The sequence below is a fragment of the Xiphias gladius genome, chromosome 19, assembly GCF_016859285.1.
Source record: "Xiphias gladius isolate SHS-SW01 ecotype Sanya breed wild chromosome 19, ASM1685928v1, whole genome shotgun sequence".
NCBI classification, from domain to species: Eukaryota; Metazoa; Chordata; class Actinopteri; order Istiophoriformes; family Xiphiidae; genus Xiphias; species Xiphias gladius.
In genome coordinates, this window is record NC_053418.1 from 21447918 (window position 1) to 21471018 (window position 23101).

Sequence of the window (23101 nt, forward strand, 5' to 3'; positions counted from 1 at the left end):
CCAGTGTAAATAGAGAAAGAAATGGGGTAGCAGATAAGGTGTGCAATGTCACTGCTGAGGCAGCAGCTTTCCAGGGGCCACACCAGGATTCAGAAAATAATTGTCAGTCTTGTATATTATAGCGAGGTTTGTGGCATTAATGTGAGGTCTTACAGACCTGGTGTGAAGCACTAGGTAGTTTAATTCTTCTTTTTTCTCTCTCTATCAACACATGAGTACAGTGCTGATTTAAAGCCTTGTAAAGATGTCTCATTGTAAATACTGTTTGCATGCGGGCCCCCGGAAGACATTTTATGCTCACCAGATTTACATTATAGCCATTATTATTATTTTATGATGCTGAAGCCTTAAAAACTATTCTCTCAAAAATGCACAGGAATCCTCAGAGTATTGGCAAGTGTAAAAATTTCCTACAATACATCTGAGTTTCTCCCCCACTGAAAACAAGAAGGTCCCAGACAACACCGATCACTTGATGTCTGGGATAAAAGCTTCTCTCACTTGACATTAATGACATGCTTTTCCTTGACCCAAAATCAATCTCAGGTTTAAGTGAGCTTCCCAGAATTTAGAGAAACAATGAAAAATTAAGTGAAACACAATAGATTTCCCACCAGTTTTCAGGGAGTGACCTTAATCATGACAAATTCTGCTAGAGTTTCATGTTACTCACCTCTCTCCTGTGATAGCAGATTGAATAGTCTGGTTCTTCTGCTGCTGAAATTAAGGATAGGATGACACAGGTAGATCACAATACAATTAGCCTCTGCTTATGCTTATCCCTCACTCAGCTTCATTTCTTTCCATTATCTTGTGGTTGGAGACATCACATCCCTTTATCAAAAGTTACCGTTTGCAGCATATTTCACAGACACACTTTTCTCTGTCTGCTTCATGTCCTGCAAGCATTATAGGAAGCAATCAAATGTAGCTGAGACTGAGAATAAAGCATGTGATTGATTCCTCCATCACCTGGATAGGCTGTTGATTTTGGGGAGAGTTATCGCTGTTTTCCTAAGTGTGGCGTGGAGATTTGCTGGAGGGCTGAGTGATCGATTCAGCAGCCTGGAGCATCCTAGTGTGTTTATACATGGCTTGTATGGCAGCTTTCATAAGACATTTACCCCATGATTTGCGATGAGCTTATGTGTGAATAATTAATGGCAATTAATCCTTAATTACAGTAATTAGGCAAGTCACAGGAAATTAGGCTGCAGCTGGAGAAGCCCGTGCCTAGGAAAGGGAGGACTGGGGCTGAGAGAACGTGCCATTTAGTGACAGTGGAGCCATGGTACAATGATCGTGTGGCAGGCCTGCACCAGTGTGTTTGCTTGCCAGCAGAGATAAGAGTATAGGAAGACACAGATGCTGCTGGCCAGTGAGCCAGGCCGTGCAAAGCAATCAAAAACACAGAGCACCAACACACCCAATAAGACCTACCTATTAAAGTTCCAGCAAGGCGACCTTTGACCTCAACAACACTTAAATTTCTTAGTTTGCTCAAAATTACGTGCTAAGAGGTGGTGAACCACTTCACCAGATTCTGACTGATGAGCTAACAACAACTGGTTAATGCTACACGTTGAGCTCCTTTTTTTTTTCCACTTTTATAAAACTAGATTTACCACATTATTGAGGCCCCTGAGGCTGCGAACTTTAGCACCCCATGTGCTGTTAACACCAAGTTTATGAATCTGCCATGGCTGGAAGGAGAGACAGTCCAAGAAATATTTATTTGTACTTTCTAATAAAACAATTAGCCTGCTTAGACTTATTAAGGGAAACTACAGCAGGCAGAGTTGTTTGGTTGCTGATTTTATTGTTTGGTAATGGTGGGAAAGATTAGGTAGATCTGTTCTGGGCAAAGACAGAACAGAAGAATAGGGACGAAGCTCTCTGTGTCTCGCTCGGAACTCATTTGTGCTTTTCCATGCTTGCCTTGATGAATTTCCGTTTCTTTCTGCTCCTGTTGCTTTCAATTACACTCTTATTCACAATCCTAATTGATATGCCAGTCTCAGTAGATGAACCATGGACTTTTTACAGTCCATTTTTCTATTCTTAGACCAACGTTATTCCATGACAAAATGGAAGTATGGGTATCACAGATGTGAATTTTTTAGTCTTTTGTTTTCTTCAAATGTTATTTTACAACGCTATAATAATGTATTACTTTTTTGAAAACATTATAATATGATATTCTTTAAATCTATAAGACTTATTCAGTTATGGGGCCTGTGAAAGAATAGTTTTTTGGGATAATTCATTTGGACTCTTTGTTGGCCCTCTGCTGTTATGAGCCCCACAATCGTCACCTCCTTTCATGCATTGCAGACTTTTTCTTTCTTTTTTTTCACAGACAGACTTTTAGGCTAACAGGGAATGTAAGTGAGTTGAGGAGGCATCCAACTGTGATATTACATTAACCCATAGTGCTTGGCCATGTCTGTCAGTGACTGCAGAATAAAGAGAACATGCTCTGCTCCACTCTTTAGTCTTCAGAAGTGCTATTAGAAATAATGAGGATTTATAGTAAGATAAAAGACGCTCTCCTTGCCCCTGATTTCTGAATAGTCGGTCACATACCACCACCAAAAGCCAAATAAAACTCATTGGTGATGCATACACTGTCGTAGTAATATGATTAGTGTATGGATTGTATTATACGTATATTACAGAGAGTTTCATTTCTGTTGTATTCAGAAAAAAGCTGGATGTTCAAACCTTTGCTATGATAGGAGCTCCTGCTGTATATGTAATAAAATGTTTTAATCAGAGCTCAATGGGCATGTCACGTTGCTTAGCCATTCAATAAGCAACTGTTCTGCTGTCACACTCACAAGCTCTTAGTCTCTCCTGTATATACAACAGAAGCAAGAAGCCGCTGGGTGGTTGGGTAACTGTACCTGAACACCAGCACAGCTCCTCACTAGCACGGTGAGATGCTGCTAACAGCGACAAGGTCAGCATGTTCTGTGGGCCCCGCACATACATTCTTCACTATAAGTAATATAAATGAGGTTGTGTTAGCCGTAAACTCACAGCATGTTGCCTGTAAGCTAAAGGGCAACTGCACAAGAGCAACGCCTCCAAGTCTCCTCTTGAGCAGGTCTGACTGTACATCGGAGCATTGGAGTTCTGCAAAATGAAAGATTGAGCCACCTGCTTGAATCGCATCTTCAAAGTCATTCCAAGTAAATTTTGACAAACAGGGTTAAATTGCAAAGCTGAATCTATGCAGAGAAGCTACTGCTCGAATCTTCTCCATGATGTCTGTGACAGAGCGCAGTGCAACATTAGCATGTATCCGCAAACTCCACATACTAAATTTGTTGAGTGTACATCTTTAAGTGGGAGCAGCAGAGTTTGTGTTGTTAGGGGCATTCTTGTATCTACAGTGGTTTTTACTCATATTGGCAATTAATTATTAATGCAGAAGCACTGAGAGGTTACAGCGATATGGCGCTCAAGCTTTCCAAGCACTGTCTATATATGAACAGTCAACATAGTGAGAGCTTCAAAGGAGCCCTCTGAAATGTTTCAGACTCTCATGGAGAAAGCTTATTACAGTTGAAATGTTTTTCTAGGAGCCCCAGATATTCTTTGTGAATGCTATTGCCTAGAAAATATGGGGTATTTTTGTTTGTCTATATCAAGAAACGTGTAAACAAAGAGACAGTCAGCACTTGCAGCTTACTTGGCCTGAGTATTGCAGTTCACAAGCGAGAACTTGTTTGTGCAAAAAAAAACTGTTTTGCCAAAAACTCTGAAGATTTGACAAAGAGCAAAGATGTAGGACTCCATTTACCAGTCCAAACATATATATTTTTTGTAATACGAATCATCACACATGGCATGTGCACAGTGCAATGTTAATCAATTTCTCCCATTAATTTCAGAGCTCAAATGTCCAAGTAGGCACAGGCTGTAAGGGTTTTAATAATAAGCCCAGAGATAAGCATCAGTTGGCAATCTGCTCTTTTTGAGGCGTCTTTGCTGCCTGCAGAGCCCTCCTGATGACACCTCTGTGGATCTGCTAATGGAGGAGGACCTGTAAGGCTATCCCGTGGCCTTTGTCTGACCCCTTTGTGGGGCTGAATTCCTCAGATGTTTGCAGGATCAAGTCGCTTAATCTTTAGCACAGACTAGGGCCAGAAAAAAAAGGACAGGGAGAACATAGTAGAGGGAGACTGGGGGGGGGGGCAGACAGGCACCTCACACTGTCTGAAGGCAGAGCATTCAGCGCGCAGGGTAAAGAACTGCAAATGTCTGCCTGTTCTGTTATGCCCCATTGTTTCATAAGGAGCTGGAAATAGACAGAAACAGTGTAGCAGCAGAGCTCTGGCAGGCAGTGCGTTTTATTACTGCTAGACCATAGACTTAGACATTAGTGAATATGGCTCATTAAATGGCATGGAATGTTACCATTTTACATAATTCCTCCTGTATCGTTGTTGTAAATGAAATCCTGTGACTGCACTCCAGTCACTCAGCAGCTATTACAGCTTTCCCATCAGGCCCGTAGCACTCCTTGAAAGCAGCTATCTATAATTTCAGGTCTGTGTCACACACAAAAAGCGTGCTCTACAAGCCTAATGGTATGGCGTGGTTGATGTGGAAAGGATATAGCGCAAATAGGAGGAAATCTGAAGAAATACTTGAGAATTAGGCAATGATGTATTCAGATGGCTAGAGAGACTAGGGTGGGCAACAAATATAAATAATGTATGCGGCAGGGCTCCTAAACATAAGCTGGAATTTGCTGCTGTACTTTTTGTTCTCAATCACCTTGATGAAACAATCCTGAAGCAATGGCTGTGTGAATGAGACCACTGACAAGCTGATTTTCCACCCCTGGCATGAGGCTGCTTTCTCCACTTAATGTTCTCCGATAAAGTGTAGCACAGAAGTAAACTAGAAGAGCCTCTACTCCTGACACATGTGACAGTATTTGCATCAATTATGCAGTCAACGGCTGCGGCAGGAGGGAGCGGGAGAGAGGGGAGGAGATAGGAGAGAAAAGGTTTGTGACAAGATGCAGAGGCAGAAATGAGAATTTCTCTTTAAAATGCATTCTTTAGGAAATAACATTCAAGATCATTTACATGAAAGTGGCTGCAGCGGTGAACTCGACAAAGCAGCAAGAAAGTCTGTGGAGCGTTTTGACACTAAAGACTTTGGCAAACAGAGTACAGTATAACGGAGAGTTCTTTGTCTCCTCTGTGTTCACTGTACGCAGAATATTTACCCTGAAGAGTAGTGGATGAGACAATGAAATGAGGATAGAGATTTGGTTAGAGCTGAGGGGGATGCTTGAGTCCCTTATTGCTACATTCAACCAAAGCAGTAGGGTGCACAAGGCCAAAAAATCCAAAGAAACAGTGCTCTGCAAGGGCTGTACTTTCTAGCCCAAGTAATGATCTTCTGTAAATCAAAAATCCAAAAACAAATCCAAAGACGGTGTCCAAATGCATCAAGAAATGTGCTGGGATTGCCTTTGACGATTTTATATTGTGCTGGCTAACAAAAATTTGCAGTAATGTGTGTGACAAATGATATTAGCAAACCTATGAGGTTGTGATTCTCTTAAAACCACAGCACTAGAGAGAGATGCCTGCTTATTGGCAGAGGGAATAACTTTTAAACTGTGTCCCAGTTTTAAAGGACTCTAGCACAGCATTTTATTTCACTGTGTCCAACCCTATTTCACATCCTAGTTAAGAACACTTACAAATCTGCTGTGCCATGGTTTCTAACATCTCATACACATGTGAATCCACACTAGCACACACACACTAGCATGCATACACACACAGAGTCACATCACTGGGCCTGTCACTGCCTTTTATCCATCGTCAACCTTCAGCTGTATGGTTTATCCGTAGTGACACTATAGCAAAGTGCTTGACTGCTTTTTGCCAACAGACTGCAACACTTTAACTGTACTTAGTCATGCATCATTATGGCAGACTCAAAGCGGTGTGTCTGGGAACGCCTGCAGATGGTGGAGGCTGAACCATTTGGAAAGGAAAGCTCTGTGACAACGATGCTTATTGCATGAGTAAGCGTGTATGGACACAGGAGTGTATCTGTGTACTAGTGCTGAATAGAAAACAAGTGTATTGAAAAAAGGTGCCCTGCTGCTAATTCAACAGGCTTGAGAAAAACGTTCCCTGTGCAGTATCTGTTGGTGAGATATGATATGTAAAATGGATACGCAAGTCTTCGTTAGAGGGAGTCTTTTATGTGTGTATTGATCAGTTATTGTTTACTCCAATCAATGCTGACTTTGTGAAATCTAGCCTCTTCTCTGTTCTTTATAGAGATTTAACCCTCTCTGCATTGCATTTTACTGCTTTGTTCTCCTCTTCAAACCTTCCTTATGCTGAAAATGTGATAGCAGTTACTGTCACTTGTCACTTTCTCTTTATTTCAACAGATGACAAAGCTTTTACATTGAGTATTCTGCTCAACAGATCTCTTGCTGCTATTGAAAGATAAATGTTAACTTCATTCAATAGAAACCTCATTCATGGTTCATACAAAGCTGGCTTCTTTATTCTTTAAGGAAATGAAGAAACCATTAGCGAAATATTCACTCACGGAGAAAGAGAATCTTATCTTTATTCCACATGACCATGCAGAGCCATATTCCTTTTGACATCATTATGTAAAACCAATTTCTCTTTCAAATCATTTCCGCTGTGCTGCATTACCACATCTATACACTCACTATTCTTTATTACAAAGTAGGTGGCCTAGAGGAAAATATATGCATTCATTCCCTATGGCGTAAAATATGCATATACATAGGTGCCTCATTTCATCTCCAATCTGTGTTATTCTTTTAAAAAAAATCCCCACTGCCTGCAGTCCCTCTAAAATATTTAATTTGACAACTTTTTTTAATCTGTCTTTATGCAATGATGAAGTAATTGTCAGCTGTCACAAAAATGATTGAATTATACAATGGGACTGAGGTTGTAGGCTTCATTATTGGTTTGAAGTGTGTTAGTAGTGCATTATCACACACTAATTTACCTTGCGTCTTTATTCATCTTTTCTCCCGGGCCTCCCCACACGAGGCAGAACTATGTATAACATTCATACATCACTCATGCTTGGTTTACGAGCTTTTAGTTTGAAGCAAATCAAAATACAAGAGCTTGTTGGTATGTAAAAGACAGAGTTTAATTGTGTATCCATTCTACTTGCTGCTTTTTCAAAGTCCTTCACTTACTAGTGGGAACTGCAGAGCAATGATAATTACTCCCAATCTTTTCTTAGCTCTTCTGATCTTTAATGATCACACTAGATAAATAATTAGTGGGGATGTCTCATGAACAAGCCACCGACAGATGCTCCAACCCCCACAAGGTGCACTTGGGTGCAATGGGTGCGCTTTCTCCTCAGCGAGGTGACCGAAACAGAATCGTTTGGAAAACAAAACAAATAGATAATGGAGCAATTTAAATGAATGTCGCAGCAGATGAAGGATCATCTCCTGCTAACTCCGTAGCACCAACTCTGCCGGGCTCTCTGGCAATCTGGTAATGTTAGGCCCCCACTGTGGAACAGCATGGCACTGGGAGTTGTGGTAGCCAGTCCCCCCCATAGCCCCAGGCTGCCTCTACCTTTGGTACGCTACTCAAGGTTAAAGGGATCCCAGTTGGATGTTTAACAATGTTCAAATTGCTTTTTCCCTCCTTTTTTGACACTATCTGCACTGAGGAGAGGGAACCTGGAGAACTATCCAGAACTGTTCATCTTTGGAGGATTTTCACATCTACAATGCAGCTCTTAATTCACTATTCCAGCTGTAATATTTCTACAGCAGTCCTTTAAAATCCCTACACCACTGTAATACCCTTATAAAGTAGCAGGGGTAAGTGATTTGAACCGGTTTACTGTGAGGATCTGCTGTTTGCCATACACGCGCAGCTTTTGCTGACATTCATTTTGAAACCACTCAGAGCACTTGCGACTCAGAGTAACAATGCTGGGGGAAAAGTGTCTGCTGAGCTCTACAGTGAATATACCTCTGACCTAGACCGAGGAAAGGGAGATTTATGAAATCCACATGTTTAATACATTTCATTTTGTCCAAGGGATTTGTATTGCTTACCACAGTATTTTAGGGTTGAAACATTCTGTATAGTCACAGCTTGTATTGTCTGAGGAGAATAGACCCTGTCCGGTTCGGGCTGCTGAAGATTTGTTTTATAGCACCCTGCTTTCCTTACACACATCAACAGTGCACTGTCTGAGGTATTGCATTCTGTTGTGCTGAGGTGTTAGGTATACACGCCCTTAATCTTTAATGCATAATCCCCTGAAAATCCGCTACATAAATGAAAAAGATAACCCTCATATCAGTGCAGTGACAGAAAATAAGATAGCTAGGTAATTTAATAAAGGATTGATGCTGGCCCCGGTGTGATATGGTGTGTGACCTCTGTGTATTCATTGTGTAGCACGGAGCAAGTGAGCCACAGCTTGTAGAGGAGTAGTTCTTCCTATTCTATAAACCCATCCTGAGAGTGTAACATCTGTGGTGACAAACAGAATGCACCATATGGATTAAAGTGCAGGGAGGGTAGTCACTGAAATATTTGCTTTCCCAAAGTGTTGACATAGTATGAAAAAAAGGAGAACCATGGCTGTGCTTTCCCGTTGTAATCAGGTAGCAGTTATCGCAGTGAAGTGTTTGCCTACTTAATGGTGTTTCCATTTTGTGTGGGTCTGTGTCATCCGCTTCCCATTTGGATCTACCTGCTCCTATAGTAAGTGCTACTCTGCCGAGGCTTAGCGTGTAATACTTCTGTGTTTGTTCTGTCTGTGAGAATCAACAAAAAAGACAAACTGATGAATTCGGGGAGAAAGAGAAGTCTTTAAAAACATCATAACCGTGGTCCGACGCTGCTGTAGGAAGTGTTTAGTTCATTTAGCTGCTGACCGCATCAAGTCATAAATCCTCTTCCCAGGGAACAGTTGTTTTACATCTAAAATGCACTTGAGTGTAATGTTGACAGATATAGCTTGTGACGAGTGATAGTCAGAATGTATGAGTGCCCATAACGCCGCTGTCAACTGTTGGTGCCAGACTGAAAATAAGCAGTTCACCTCTGTTTTCATTCAGGAGAGTGCAGCAGACAGCACCGGCTCCTCCGCTGTATTTATTGACTTGTTTTACTAGCCTGAAACAGGGTGCTTTTATACGGGCCTGCTCAGTCTTAAGACTCTCCAGACATTTACATTATTCCTGACTTGAGTTACACACATGTATAAAGGATCACGTCCGCAGGCTAGGTTAGATATATTTACTCTTTCCACCTGTCTTTCTGTCTTAAATTCATACACACTCACGTACCATTTTACTACCCCACCATTTTAGATATATACTACACTGTACTTTCCTCTTATTCCTGTTGCGTTTCAGGTAGGCAAGGTTTTGTATTTCCCAATTGTGTCTGTTGTAGATGTTTATAAAAAATGAGCGCATTGTTTTCCAGATTTAATCAATTCTGTATATTTTAACACTTATAAGAAAAAATATTTTTTCTGTTTATGCTGAAGCTGATTCAGTAGTATGAAGGCATAAATTTCACGAGGCTCTAAAAATCATCTTTCACTGACTAATCTGCACAACTGCAGAGGAAGATAATGAATGCCAACACCAGAGTCACAGCCGACACTATGATCCCCCCACCCAGCCTAAACCTCCAGCAGTATTTACATGATATTTCATTTTAGAATAAACCTCTTTTCTCTCCCACTGTGAAGATATTGAACTCTTTCACACAGATGTCATCTTAACCAAAGCTTATTAAAAAGATGGACATCAAAGTTGTGGGTGCCCATTTATCTTATAGCACTCTAATTGGCCACCACAGGCAAGAGAACAACTAACTCCAAAATAGGAGGCGTCGAGTGGTTAGGCTAAAGAAGAGGATGTCTAAAGACTTCTCAGTGGATTCATTGCCAATAAATCCTCTAGAATGAAAGCAGGGCTTTTCTAGGGGCTATAGACTTTTGCAAATACATTATGAAATGTGATATGCTGAATTAACTGAACACTTTTGACCGCAGGGTTTGGTTTCTTTGTTCTGCTGTGTTTTTGTGGCTACATTGTCCTGTGCCTGACCTGAAAATACAAAGTTTGAGTTTTTAACATCATGGTTGGCGACATGAGGCAGTACGCTCTGAAAAGGTCATACACCACAGTAGCCACGAGCGAACTGAGACTACATTTTGCTACCTCCATATAGTATACTGAATTGTTTTGAATTAACCATTCACCACAGCGCATGAAATCAATTCTTTAGCCAGAGTCACCACTACTCCATCAAACACCACACGCAGGCCTGAGGTGAATAATGTATTATGTTTTCCACTCAAGTGGGCAATAAAAACACAAAAACAAAGTCATTAATTGCCCACATACAGTAACCAAATGCCATCAAGAGCCTGTGCTCTCATTAACCTGGCACCTAATTATCTGCCTGCAGTCTGAGTCCTGACAAGCCCCACCATCTGAACCCTCAGCTTGGTTGTGGTGTGTTGTGTTGTGTCAGCGCTCGCCAACCGCAGCCAAGGCACCATTAGGTACAGCAAAGACAAAAGATTCTTGCAGCAAAGGTTCCCTCTGCACGCGCTGCAACAATGTTCCTCCTGTTAATGCCTTCCCTTCCAATTAAATCTGCAACTGTTAATTATTGTAATTATGAGAGTGAGCTCCCAGCTCTACCGTCCACCCCCCCAACTCCTCCCTCGCCGGTGTGCGGAGATGCTACGGGAGCTGTTGTGTTGCTTCAGTGCAGCCTTGTCTATGCTCCAGTGAAGCCCTAGCAGGGAATTGGATGCGGAGGGGGACTTGGTACACATGACAGGGGTGACGTGAGGGAGATTGCATGGTTTATCTTGGATAACTGGGCAAGCAAGTCACAGCCAATGGCCACACCTCCACTCTAACTCATTAAATGGTGTGTAAAGTACATGCTGGGAATAATTAGCACCAAATAACCTTTTTTTGCTACCTTGTTCACAGGGTATCTCAGAACAAAAAAAGGTGGAATATCATCTGTAGGTGTACAATAAAACTATTCAGCTGGTCAAATGAAATGAAAGAGAATGTATTCTCCCGGCAATCATTCACTCATCTGCTTTGAAAACTCCACAGTTATTTCGCTCCTTTCTTATGGTAATGTGAAACTCTATTCTTGTTGTGTTCTTTGAGAGACGCTTATGATGAATCCGAAGTGATGTGTTGAGTATAAGGAGAGCTGAAAAAGAGTGGATGGCAGGCCGGCTGCCTGTTAAGGCTCTGCGTGTCTCAACATCCTCTTTGGCCTGCTTCTGTCACAAGCTGTTGTTTGGCCTGGACCTGATCTGCCCAGCTACTCCTTGCACTGCACTCTGCAGACCCAGCAGTAACCTGCAGCATCAGGCTCGGAAGGCTTCCAGAAACAGCGCTCTTGTTTTGACACTGGAGGTGGATGCATTTTTGTGAGCTTTATCAATCCTCAACAAGAGATTCACTGAGAATCAGCACGTCCAGAGCAGTCTTATTCCGGTGTCATAACCTCAGTTGCCTCATCGCAGAGTCCTCACACATTAGCAGAGCTAGCAAACGATTCTGGCTTTATAATTTAGAGCTGAGTTCTCTTTTATAAAAGACACTGAAGGAAAGAGCAGCTCCTTCTGCTTCAGGCAATGCAGCCTTTTCGTGGATACACTGTAAAATCTAAATGATGGACTGTCAACTCTCTTGCAGAAATGCCACTGCAAAGAATAATCTCTCTGGCAGTGGATCATGGTTGGCTGTATGCTACCAATGCCGTTTTTTTGTTTATGTGAGCATGTAGCCTCAACATGCACACATGCAGACATGAGCGTATGCACATGCCCAGATTTACACACATAGACATATACATTCACGCACAGAGAACCACACAAATACAGAACACATACACAAAATCCTTCAAGCCTAAATCCTTTCTTTGGAAGCATACATGGAAATATATGGGATTAATAACCTGAACAGCATTATTTTTTCACCTCTAGCCTTTAAAATAATGCATGCTTGGCTTGGTGTCTGGATGAAGTTTTGCCTGTGTATATGCCTGGTTATCAGTGTGTACAAGACCTGCTGTGTGACCTGGTTTCATGCAATCTCCATCTTCTAATTAGGAGGCTGCAGAAAGGCTGGAACGAGAGGAGGAGTGATTAGTTGCCTTTGGGTATTTCATAAGTGGCTTTCAGTGCCACATTTGCATTATTTGCTTGAGGTCTGAATAACAAATCAGCCTACCTTTGCAGCAAATTGAGGATAGCAGCTAAAGACCATTAATACATAAAATATAAAATGAAACAGAAGAAAAAGAAAGAAGCAAAACATGCTAACACAATATAGGGGGGATGAAATGAAATATTGAAGCTAAAATATGAAACACAAGATGCAATAACTGTCTCTCAACTCTGAGTCTACCTGCAGCACAGACACTAAAGTATTCTATGACTTTTCAAATAAATATTTTTCCCTTTATTTTCATCATATGGGATGTCTGCATGAATAACACACGAGTGTCTCAGTGACTGTGGCTCATTCGGTGACTAGCAGATCATGTGAACCATGTGAGCCCTATGTTGGAGCCCCATGCTGCATGTGTCCTGTAGGGTCAGTCAGTGTGCTGATCTGTACCGGAGGTCCTGTCCACTCATTTGGCCAGTTTCCCCAGCCTCTGTGTGCGGCCGCCAGCACCAGGCCTGGTCAGCCATCACTACACCAATTGGCCGTTTGCCCACCCTGAGTCTTAGAGGGCAGAAAACAAAGCGGGCACTCACACGTCCACATATAAACACATATACGCACGTCTTACACACACACACACACACACACACACACACACACACACACACACACACACACATGCACACATGATCATGGCGAGTGACAGTGGCTCTTGTTTACCCAGCGCTCCCACCCTCCCTCGCTCTCCTTTCATTTTCTCCCTCTAGTCTGTCATGTTGTGTGTCACTTCCCACAAATGTCAGTGCCATCGTGGGACAGTGATTAATTTTGGTGTGCTTGGCAAAATGTCTTCAAGATGTTTGTTTGGGTTGTATTTTCCCAACCCCTTACCCACCCCCGCTCCCCGCATGTCTTGAAGCCGTGGGTTGGAAAAAAGTGGCAAGACCCCCTCACACACACACCCCCTGTCACAGTCTCCGCTTACTGGGGGTGGAGGGGTGGGGGTTAGTGCATCATCATCATCGAGGGACAAAGGCTACCTGAACTGACAGAGATCTTCTTTTCTGACCAGAGCCCCTTTTCGTCACTACCCACCACCACCTCCATGCGCTGTCTGTTTAGTGTGTGCTGATGGTGTATGATGGGAGAAGTCTTGACCCAGCACTGGGGGGCTGTAACACTTCACTGTCAGCGTGGCTGATTAGCTTATCACTCACCGCACTGGGGGGAAATACATCATCATTCTAGACAGGGATTCCCCAGTTTAGGGCCCATTCTCTGCTTCCTTTTACTCTGTATTTAATCACAAGACTCTTTGTCCCCCCCAGTATTTAAGCCTAACTTCCAAAGCCAAACCTTAGTAGGTTACATCAGCTTGCTTTCAGGTGTGTTTTTAGTGAAATTGGAACAGTTGCATTATGTGTGTGATAGTTCTTTTTGGTTTAGAGAGGCTACTCTACATTGCACACACATGCATGGACAATGATATTTTCTGTGTGTAGGAAAGCAGAATGAGCCATCTTCCCAAATTATTCTATTCAGCCCACTCAACAAAGATAGTGAAACACAAAGTGGCAAATGCGCTTTGGCTTCCCCACAGTGTGGTATCAGGTATGGTAATTACTCTGCCATTAACATTGGGAATAGTTAATGTGTATTAATGTGTTAATGGCATGTTAATTACTGTACATGCTAGAGAGAGCCCGCAGGCATTCTCTCAGATTCTTTGTGCCATGTGGATGTAGGCCAAGCTTAAAAAAGCCTTTAAGAACATCGATGAAAGAGGATCCTTATGTTTCATTTGTCAGAACAAAAGATTTTCAATGGTAATTTGATCCCACTCCCCGCTTCTGGAGCTGAAAGTCACTGATCCAGGCGCCATGACAAAGGAGATGATATGAAGTCAAAGGAGACGTGGAACACGGCTGGAGTGACACTGGCCTCTTTGTGAAATGGATACTTTAAGCCCTCTGTAGTCGCTAGTGTGTTGCTTTGGCAGAGGGTTTTAATAACACGGTGGATTAGAAGCCTTGGATCCTGAGTGCCAAGCCCGAGTTAGAGCTCACCTTGGACGAGCCTCAGTAACAGGCTAGATGTCACGGTCCTGCTCCTCTGCCTCCTCTCTGCTCACACCGTCTACTCCACAGCTTTAAAAGAGATGACCTTTGCAAATATTGACAGAAAATAAATTCTGTTTCGATTAGTTAGCTTTGGGAGACCTTTGCAGATCAATGCAATTAGATGAACAGAGTGTCGATATGTGGCCGGGGCCCTTCACTGGAGGCACTGGGTAGGAGAGGAGCTGCAGGAGGTCAGGGTTACTTGTAATGAACAGGATGTTTTAGAGTCACAGTGGGTAATGTCAAATCCAGGAAAACGTTTTACTACATCACATTCTGCTTGCAGCACAGAACATTTGACTATCTCAGAAAAGCATTGCAAAAAATTATTAAAAATAAAGGAAATCTCTGGATTTATCTGCAAGGAGCGCTATTCTTCTGGTGTATTGTCTGGCGTGTGATTGTGCAGTCAGTGCAGCAGAATGAGGTGGAGAAGCCCAGAGCCACCCCTTCCCTCTTCAGCAGGCCACATTAACCCAGCAGGACTCTGCCTTTATGGCTCTCCTGCTCACACTTCAGTGATGAGAGTAAACAAGCAGCGGGCCAAAGGTCAGCTAAGCCCACAGAATAAAAGAGGGCACAGGGGGAAAAGAGGTGGGAGGAAAGGAGAGCGGCCCGAGGCAGTGCTCAGATCACTGTCAGGGCTTCAAGCAGGGGATGATGTACGAGACAACAGCCCCAAACCGGAAATGATTATACACAGAGAACAGGGGAGAGTATATGAGGGAAAAGGGCTGCATTGTCTTTATCTGTCAAATTTGTTACTTCCTCGGATCTGATACTGACGGTGAAACCTGTAAAAAATGAAAAGGAGAACCTCCCCTGACTGATAGGAATGGATTAATCACAGTGTCTCCTTTTGTCTCAGCCACAGAGGAGAAATGAGGAACAATCATATAGGCAAGTGCTTTTCCCCCAGCTACTCCACCTGTATTGTTGAATGACAAATGAGGCCGATTAAGGACATGTTACATTATTATCACAATTTCAGATTTTTTTTTTCTTTTACATCATTAAATGCGTTCTGGTAATTAAGTGAGCCAGCATCATCAGAGTTACGTGAAATAACTGGACCATATATAGATTTTTCAATCTCGAGTTCCTATTGCTCGCAGGCTTTACCAAGGTGACACCACTCCCGCACTTTCCCTTTGCACTGAGATTAATCCCACTTTGACTGTGGAGGTGGATTAAAGCTAAACTCGGGTGCCCAAACTTGTTTTAATACCCATATCATCAGACAAAAACAGGATAAAGATTTGAGCAGGCAAAGCAGCATTGCAGGGCCAGAATGTGACTGTGGCTTTGCAAGTTACTATACAGATTTGTCAACCACACAGCAAATTAAAGATATTATCTTCCTGGAGCCTATTTTGTGGAAGTTGTGTGATGATGCTGAGCTTAGACAGTGAATCCACAATCTTTAGCTCCTCCAACAAAGGTGCACATAGAGACAGACAGAGATACATTGCACCTGTTTTTAAAATAGTATTTTTTCTGTGGACCATGTTTTCTTTTTGATTTTTAGTATTTATGTGCTTGAGACAGAGGCATCATCCCTCCCAACATGTGTGTTATGAATGACCAGCCAGAGTTTCTGTGGCACAAACACACCCTGGTGGACTCCTGCAGAGCCATCTGCTTCTCAGGGCAGCACAGTAATCATTTTTATCCTGCTGATTTCTCAAATAGAAATGGACACGTATGATAAAAATGTCACGGCCACTCCACATGTCAGTGGACTAACAGGATTACATGTCACTTTCTAATGTCTCGCTCTGTTTTCCTTTGCCATGAATGGCCACATTATTGCACACAGGAACTTTGTGGTAATATATGGTAAGAGACAAGTAGCTCTTTATGGCCTGTGATTATTTGGTTTGAATGAAACCAGTGATTTATGCCCATTTAGCTGAAAAGCCCTGTAAATTCCCTCAGCTGCATTTCCCCTGGATATAGAGTGAGTGGAGTGAAAGTGACAACTGGGTTTGGTGTGGAAATGTACGCTGCGTCCCAGAGTTATATTTAATATACCTGACATGAAAAACGTGCCTACCTACTTACCACCACCCACAGCACAAAGGAAAGTGCAGCCTGCTGAGCTTGTGTTGAATCAGAGTGGGAGTAAATAATGAATTAGGAAAATATGAACCGTAGTGGCAGACAAACCACCAGCTATTAGAGCATGTTGAGATATGTAGCCGGGCATCTGGTCAGTCAGCATCTGAATCGTGTGCCATTTTGTTTCATGCTGCACAAACTGGAATAGAAACAGATGAGCTTGTCCAGAACGAGTGCTTTGGGTGGAGTTGTGCAGATGCAGTGTGATGTGGATGAGGGTTAGTGGAGCAGTGGCAGAATGTCCACATGGATGGCTTGGCTCTGCAAGCCTGATGGAGCCTTGTCCAGCATCTCAATGTCTCCAACACAAATAGCCACATTCATCCACTCCTCTCACACCATTACACCTAAAAGACTCAAAGCCAGCCGATCCATAAATAGAGCCAAATTTGTTTTTCATTGGCACTGCAGTCGAACAAAAACACCAACAGAGATGAAAACATCAGAGGAGTGGCTAGAGTATGATGTGTGTCCTAATCTTTTTATTTTTATTCAGGATTGTGTTTATAAGAAAGATAGAAAGAGAAAAAGGAGTGTTTTCTCGCTAGTATTTACTCCTGTTGATGGTGTGCAGGGTCAGTCGGTCAAAGCGTGGTAAAAGGGCTTCTCTGATTGCATGCCTACTGGCTGACACAATAGAGCCACTAATCTTCTTATTTAGAATCCAGAGGCTGGCCATATCTTAATGAAGCTGTAATGAGCTGTTGAAAATCCCTGAATTGCAGGAGGGATTATTGAATTGAAACAACTCTGGTAATCATAACGTTCGAGTAGCCACTCAGTATTTACTGCCCATTGAGCCACATTTTTATCCACTTATTAGACTGGATTGCTCGAGCTTGTTTTTGTTGTAATTCTGACCTGCAGTGTTTTTTTGTTTGTTTATTCTCTGTAAAGCCCTGAATTGTGGTTGCATTGCCAATGCATCCAGGTGTGCGTGAATGCTGTCTGCCTGGTGATTACCACTTGCTGACAGACTGGCACGACAGAAAACCAGAGGAAATAAGCAGCAGGATCTGAGAACAAAAATAGGATTCATGAATGAACACTTTACATAAAACTGAATGCAATCATTTTTGCTGTATTTAGATCTCTATTTCACCATCGCATTTCCGTTACTTCTTAGAATACTGCAAAATCCGGACTATAAAATAATACAAGATTCAAACCTTATAAGCAAATACGAATGAGGAGAGCAGCAGTTACTTTCTGGAGTTCACAGCATTCACTGTGTCAAAGACAGACACACTTACTAGAGGTATAGTTTTCTGTTTAGCATCCTTTCACAGAGTAGAAGTGCCACTTCACCATTGAGCATTTGTCAGTTTATGGATGTTGCTGTCATGTCAGCCTTCCCGTGCATACAGTGTGCAGCGCAGTGTGTAAATAAAAGCGAACAGGCATAGACATGGGCGACAGGAACACAGCACATAAACAGAAGGCACCCAGTTCATATCTGCAGGGGAAAAATCACACAATAGCAGACCACACAGGCAGACATAATGCTTTTAATTGCACTTAACAATTCGGTCTGGGCCTAGTTGATCTGTTTTATTTTTCATTCTTATTGCTAGTCGTAACATGCCCCTGGATGGCATTAGCTGACCCCGTGTCCCTGCGTGTGTGTGTTGGCGCAGGTCTCAGCATCCGTGGTGCCCAGGAGGAGGACCCCCCAGACCCCCAGCTCATGCGTTTAGACAACATGCTGCTAGCGGAGGGCGTGGCGGGACCAGAGAAAGGTGGTGGATCCGCCGCTGCTGCAGCTGCAGCCGCAGCCTCGGGCGGGGCAGCCGACAACTCCATCGAACATTCCGACTACAGAGCCAAACTCACCCAGATCAGACAGATCTACCACACAGAGCTGGAGAAGTACGAACAGGTAAGAAGGAGTCTTTAAAATCCAGAGGTTAAAATCTGCTCAAGAATAGCTTTGGGATAAAAATTTTTACCACACCTCCTCATGCACTTTTCTACATCCAAGAATAGGAGAATATCATTAATTTTAGTCTGTTTTCACCATCAAAAGGTTCAAATAACCACGTGACTAAAAGCTTTTTGGAATTTTATTTTGCACTCAAATGGACCCATTGAGTTGTACATGATCTTCACGTTGCTTCAGAACGCCCAGAACAGATTATTCCCTGCATCAGCAAGAAAATTGCAGAGAAAATGTCTGATGGAGGAAAATGTGTTATCAGCTTGGAAAAAAATTTGGCAGGATTATTCACTGTTTTGTAGTTGATTATGGAGATCCAAAGGAGTGCCTTAGTCATCTGTTTTAAATGAAAGTATGATCAGCTCCTTCACCTAGCACTTTGAGCCTGCCATTAAACACAGAGGCATTATGGGGGAAAATAGAAGGTGTAACAGTGATGCCTCAGCAAGCCAGTGAGGTAAATTAGACTAATTTACTCTGCGCTCTCTGAGAGAGGAGGTGGGTTTGTGCGGGCACACAGCACTTTGCCTGGAGTAAATGCATCTTTCTTAAGGGTGTTTCCAGGTTTTAATTATCTAAATGTAAATACTTAACGAATTTTACTTAGAGTAATGAACTAAAGTGTGCACAACGTAAATGAGTTATTCTAATTAATCATGTATGAACTACTGGTTTAACGAAAAGCTGTTTAAATTTACTCTGTTTTAGGGCCAAGCCAAATTACAAAAATGCATTTATATTCAAAGATGACTTCACCTGTAATGTAATATATATAAACAGAGCACACAGCTGAAGCTTTTAACAAAAGGATATTGTATGTAATGAACTAATTTCTGATATGAAAGTCCTGAAAATGTCACTGCTGTGACTTGGGACACTTACAGAACTCACTTTGGCTGTTTTTGTCTCTCTGTCTCTTGGCAGGCATGTAACGAATTCACTACCCATGTGATGAACCTGCTGAGGGAGCAGTCTCGCACGCGACCCATCTCTCCCAAAGAGATTGAGCGCATGGTGGGAATCATCCACCGCAAGTTCAGCTCAATCCAGATGCAACTGAAACAGAGCACCTGTGAGGCTGTCATGATCCTGCGCTCCAGATTCCTTGATGCCAGGTCAGAGGATCATGTTTGTGCAGTGTATATACTCTATGCGTGCGTGTGTATTTGGTATTGAGAAACTTTTATTGCTTCCATATGACCCATATAAGCAAATCCAGTGGGCAAGGTCATTTTTTAGACTGTGTGCAGGTCTGAGGCTTGTTTTTTCTCACACGGTTTGAGCACTGCGGAGATGCATGATTTTAATTACGTTCATGTCCCATGCATTATCCATTTTCAAGACATTCATGCCTTCACACCTGAGAGCAGTTACAACCAAATGAAATGGGGACTGAGTCATGTGTAATGATGGAGGGGAGGTCATCAGCAGGTGTTGTGGATTACTCTAATCACTAGCAGTGAGGTGCAGAGCGGACCTCTGCAGAGAGCGGCACAAGTTTGGGCAAAACAAGCCAAGTGGAAGCACATTTGCTGCCCACTGCCTGTGTGAAGCGCAGTAAACAAGGCAAAATAAGCAAATGCTCAACAACATGATAAGTAGTGCCCTTGGGACGGAAGGGGACCCAGATCTAGTTAGAGTTTGCTTGTTTCTACTGGAGATCCCTGGGGCTGTGGCACTTCAGGAACAATGCTCAACTGTGCATGCCGTGATTTCTATAATGTACCGAGATGCACTCCGACTGGGCTTTGCGCTCCATCACGAAGCCCACCCATCCGCTGCACTAAACTCTGCACATTACACGCTTGGACTGGAGATTGGAGACCAACAGACCAAATCAAACATTGTATGTGTTTTTTGACTGTGTGTTTGTTTGTATGTGCGTGTGTGTGCTTGTCAGTTCATTGGTTGGAGTCTGGTCTTCTGTGTGTTGGCGGGACTCTTGGAGCAGGACACGATATTCTGCTCCTGAGGGCCCTTAGAGCCCATTCCTCATTATTTTTACCATTTATGTGTGAGATTGATTGTGCAATTTGTGTGATCCAAATGGATGAGTTAATGCTGGTCCCACTAATAGGCTTGCTCGGCCTTTCTCTTGTTTTGCTCCCAACTCAGGCGGAAAAGGAGAAACTTCAGCAAGCAGGCAACGGAAATTTTGAACGAATATTTCTACTCGCACCTCAGCAACCCATATCCGAGCGAGGAGGCGAAAGAGGAGCTGGCCAAGAAGTGCAGCATCACAGTTTCCCAGGTGGGTAGCGCTCATCTAACAGTAGCTGGTGGGTAATCAGGATGGGAAAGGCTAAACCCTAGAGGGATAGTTACCGTAGGTCACACCACCAAGACACAATGTCCTTAGCTAACCTTGACATTGTAACTGCCTAATGATGCTTCAGTCAAGGCTCGTCCCAGTCAGTCAGAGCAGGGCCATAGGGAGGGGAGGCCTAAATCATCTTGGCCTCAGTCAAAGCACTATGCTGTCCTTCCTTAGCCACCCCAATGCTGGGTCCCCTGCCATTTTTACCTCTCATTCCCATCCACCATGTGTGTTCTCTCTGGTGCCTGGTCAGTCGCTCAGGTCATAAGCTGGGAAGAAAAAAAAAAAAGGCATCATCCATTACTTTAAGAAATGCAGTTAAAATCTGGTGCTTCAAAACACTGGATGATACAGGATATTTATTTGTATGTTTGCTGTTCAAGTGACCTTGCAGGACTCTGCTAATTCAGTTATATTTTAGATATAAAGATGCAACTTTCCCACTTTATATATATATATATATATATATATATATACATATACATATATACAGCATAGCCTCCTTGTTGGGTAAACCTGAAGGCAATATCTCTCACACCTAACCCCCACATCCAAAGTATCATTATTCTGTGCTCTTTTTCTGCTATGATTGTGACCACTATCTAGATTTTTCATAGTCTATTGTTCTGTGGTTGTCCTCATGAGACACAATATCAGAGAGACATGAATCTTTACAATAATCTGCAGTGTTTTTTTTTCTGTGTGGGGAAGGGGTGTTGAGGGGTATATTGAGTGTAGTCATGAAGAGTCAGATACTGTAAAAGCCCATTCTTTTTTGCCTTCAGGGGGTGGGAAGCACCATCACAGTATCACAGGTATGTCATAACTTCTCCTGATCCACTGTTTTTCATTTTTTTGTATCTCCTTTGTTGATGTATGTAATAGCCTCACAGTTTGCCACTGCACAGAAACTCCCTCCCTCACACTACTGGATCAATGCTAATGTTATCATAAACTACAGAATTTAAAGTGTGATTTTTACATTTCTAAAAGAGTGGATAAGAATTTTCAGCATTTACATCCCACCTTTAAGTCACACAAGAACAGAGTTTTTTGATTGATCCATATTTTTACTCTACACCCATATTATCACCATATTATGTGTGTACAAATGTGTCACTTGAAATTTTACTTTTTGGCTTTTGTTTACCGCATAATTTTTTTGTTTGTTTGTAGAGCGTCAACTAATTGTGTGGTCTTTTGAAATCTTCAAACTGCACTCTGAGGTTATTTTCCCCACGCCCACCCCGTGATCAGTCTGCTTTATAGCGGTTAAAGAATGGCCACCAACCCTCGCAAATGGAGCCCCACTCTGTTTCCTGAGTGCCTCGCAAAACAAGCCACTGTACCAGTTCCCATGAGAACAAACCAGTCTGTGCAGAAATTAGAGGGCTTTTAAAAATTCACTTGAACTCATCTCAGGCCCCATTTGTGGCGTACTCCTCGACAAGCCGAGGCAAGAGCAGACATTCTTATTGACTTATTCTTAATGCTTTGGCTCATTTTAAATGAGTAACAAAGTCGGACTCTCGACATGATGCCGAATACACCGTAAGTGTGTTATCCCTCACCGTTCCCTGGCCTTTCAGAGTCATAAACCACTCGCTGTGGCCACACTGAGTGCTCAGCTAAGTCCTTTTTTCAAACACCCCCGAACTATTTTTCTGGTGATTTGTTGATTGCACAAGCAGTTCATTAAGTAAAAACCATCCATTGTGAATGGTATGCCAATATCAGTCCACAGCTTTGCTCAATACATCATCGCTGACGAAACACCCTGCATCATTTTAGCAGGGATTGTTTCAAATGCAAGTGATGCAGTCCTCTTCCCAAAGAGGAGAGATTCAGGAGATTGCTGCAGTTTTTATATGCGCCATGCTGGGCTCATGAATGGAGGCATGGGACTGGATGGCTGTGGTTTGTGTCAGGGTTTACGAAGGCTATATTTGCTGTAATCTGTGTGACTGGTTCAACATTTAAGGCAAAATCCAGTACAAAGTTTCATTTACATTATTTATATTTACAGGCATTTTTCTTCCGAACGTCACTTCTCAATATTTCAGACCAGTGAATTTAGAGAAACTAAGACTTGAGTTCTTATTCATTATTGATGCAGCCTATGTAATTGATGGTGTCACAGCTAGTGAGACCACCTCTGTATTTGTTATTTAAGGCTTAGGGCATTTTGACCTCAGATATATTGAGATCATAGACAGATCATGCATTGCCGTACATCAACCAGCAAGGACTATTGACCTGAAATAGGTTGAAATATATTGAATTATTAACGACAGCTCTGCAGTCTCTCTAGTGGGCAGAGATGAAGGCAATTGCATCGTAGTCTTGCAAGGAGTCTG

At 42.5% G+C, this 23101-nt stretch overlaps 1 protein-coding gene across 1 annotated transcript in view; it reads left to right on the forward strand.

The window, feature by feature from the left end:
• The window catches only part of pbx3b (pre-B-cell leukemia homeobox 3b), a 56147-nt gene that overhangs the window by 25961 nt on the left and 7085 nt on the right, over positions 1-23101 (forward strand). Inside the window, exons 3-5 of the mRNA XM_040155767.1 lie at positions 18129-18370; positions 19352-19542; positions 20543-20678. Coding sequence (XP_040011701.1) covers positions 18129-18370; positions 19352-19542; positions 20543-20678 — 569 coding nt within the window. The remainder of the gene's footprint in view (positions 1-18128; positions 18371-19351; positions 19543-20542; positions 20679-23101) is intronic.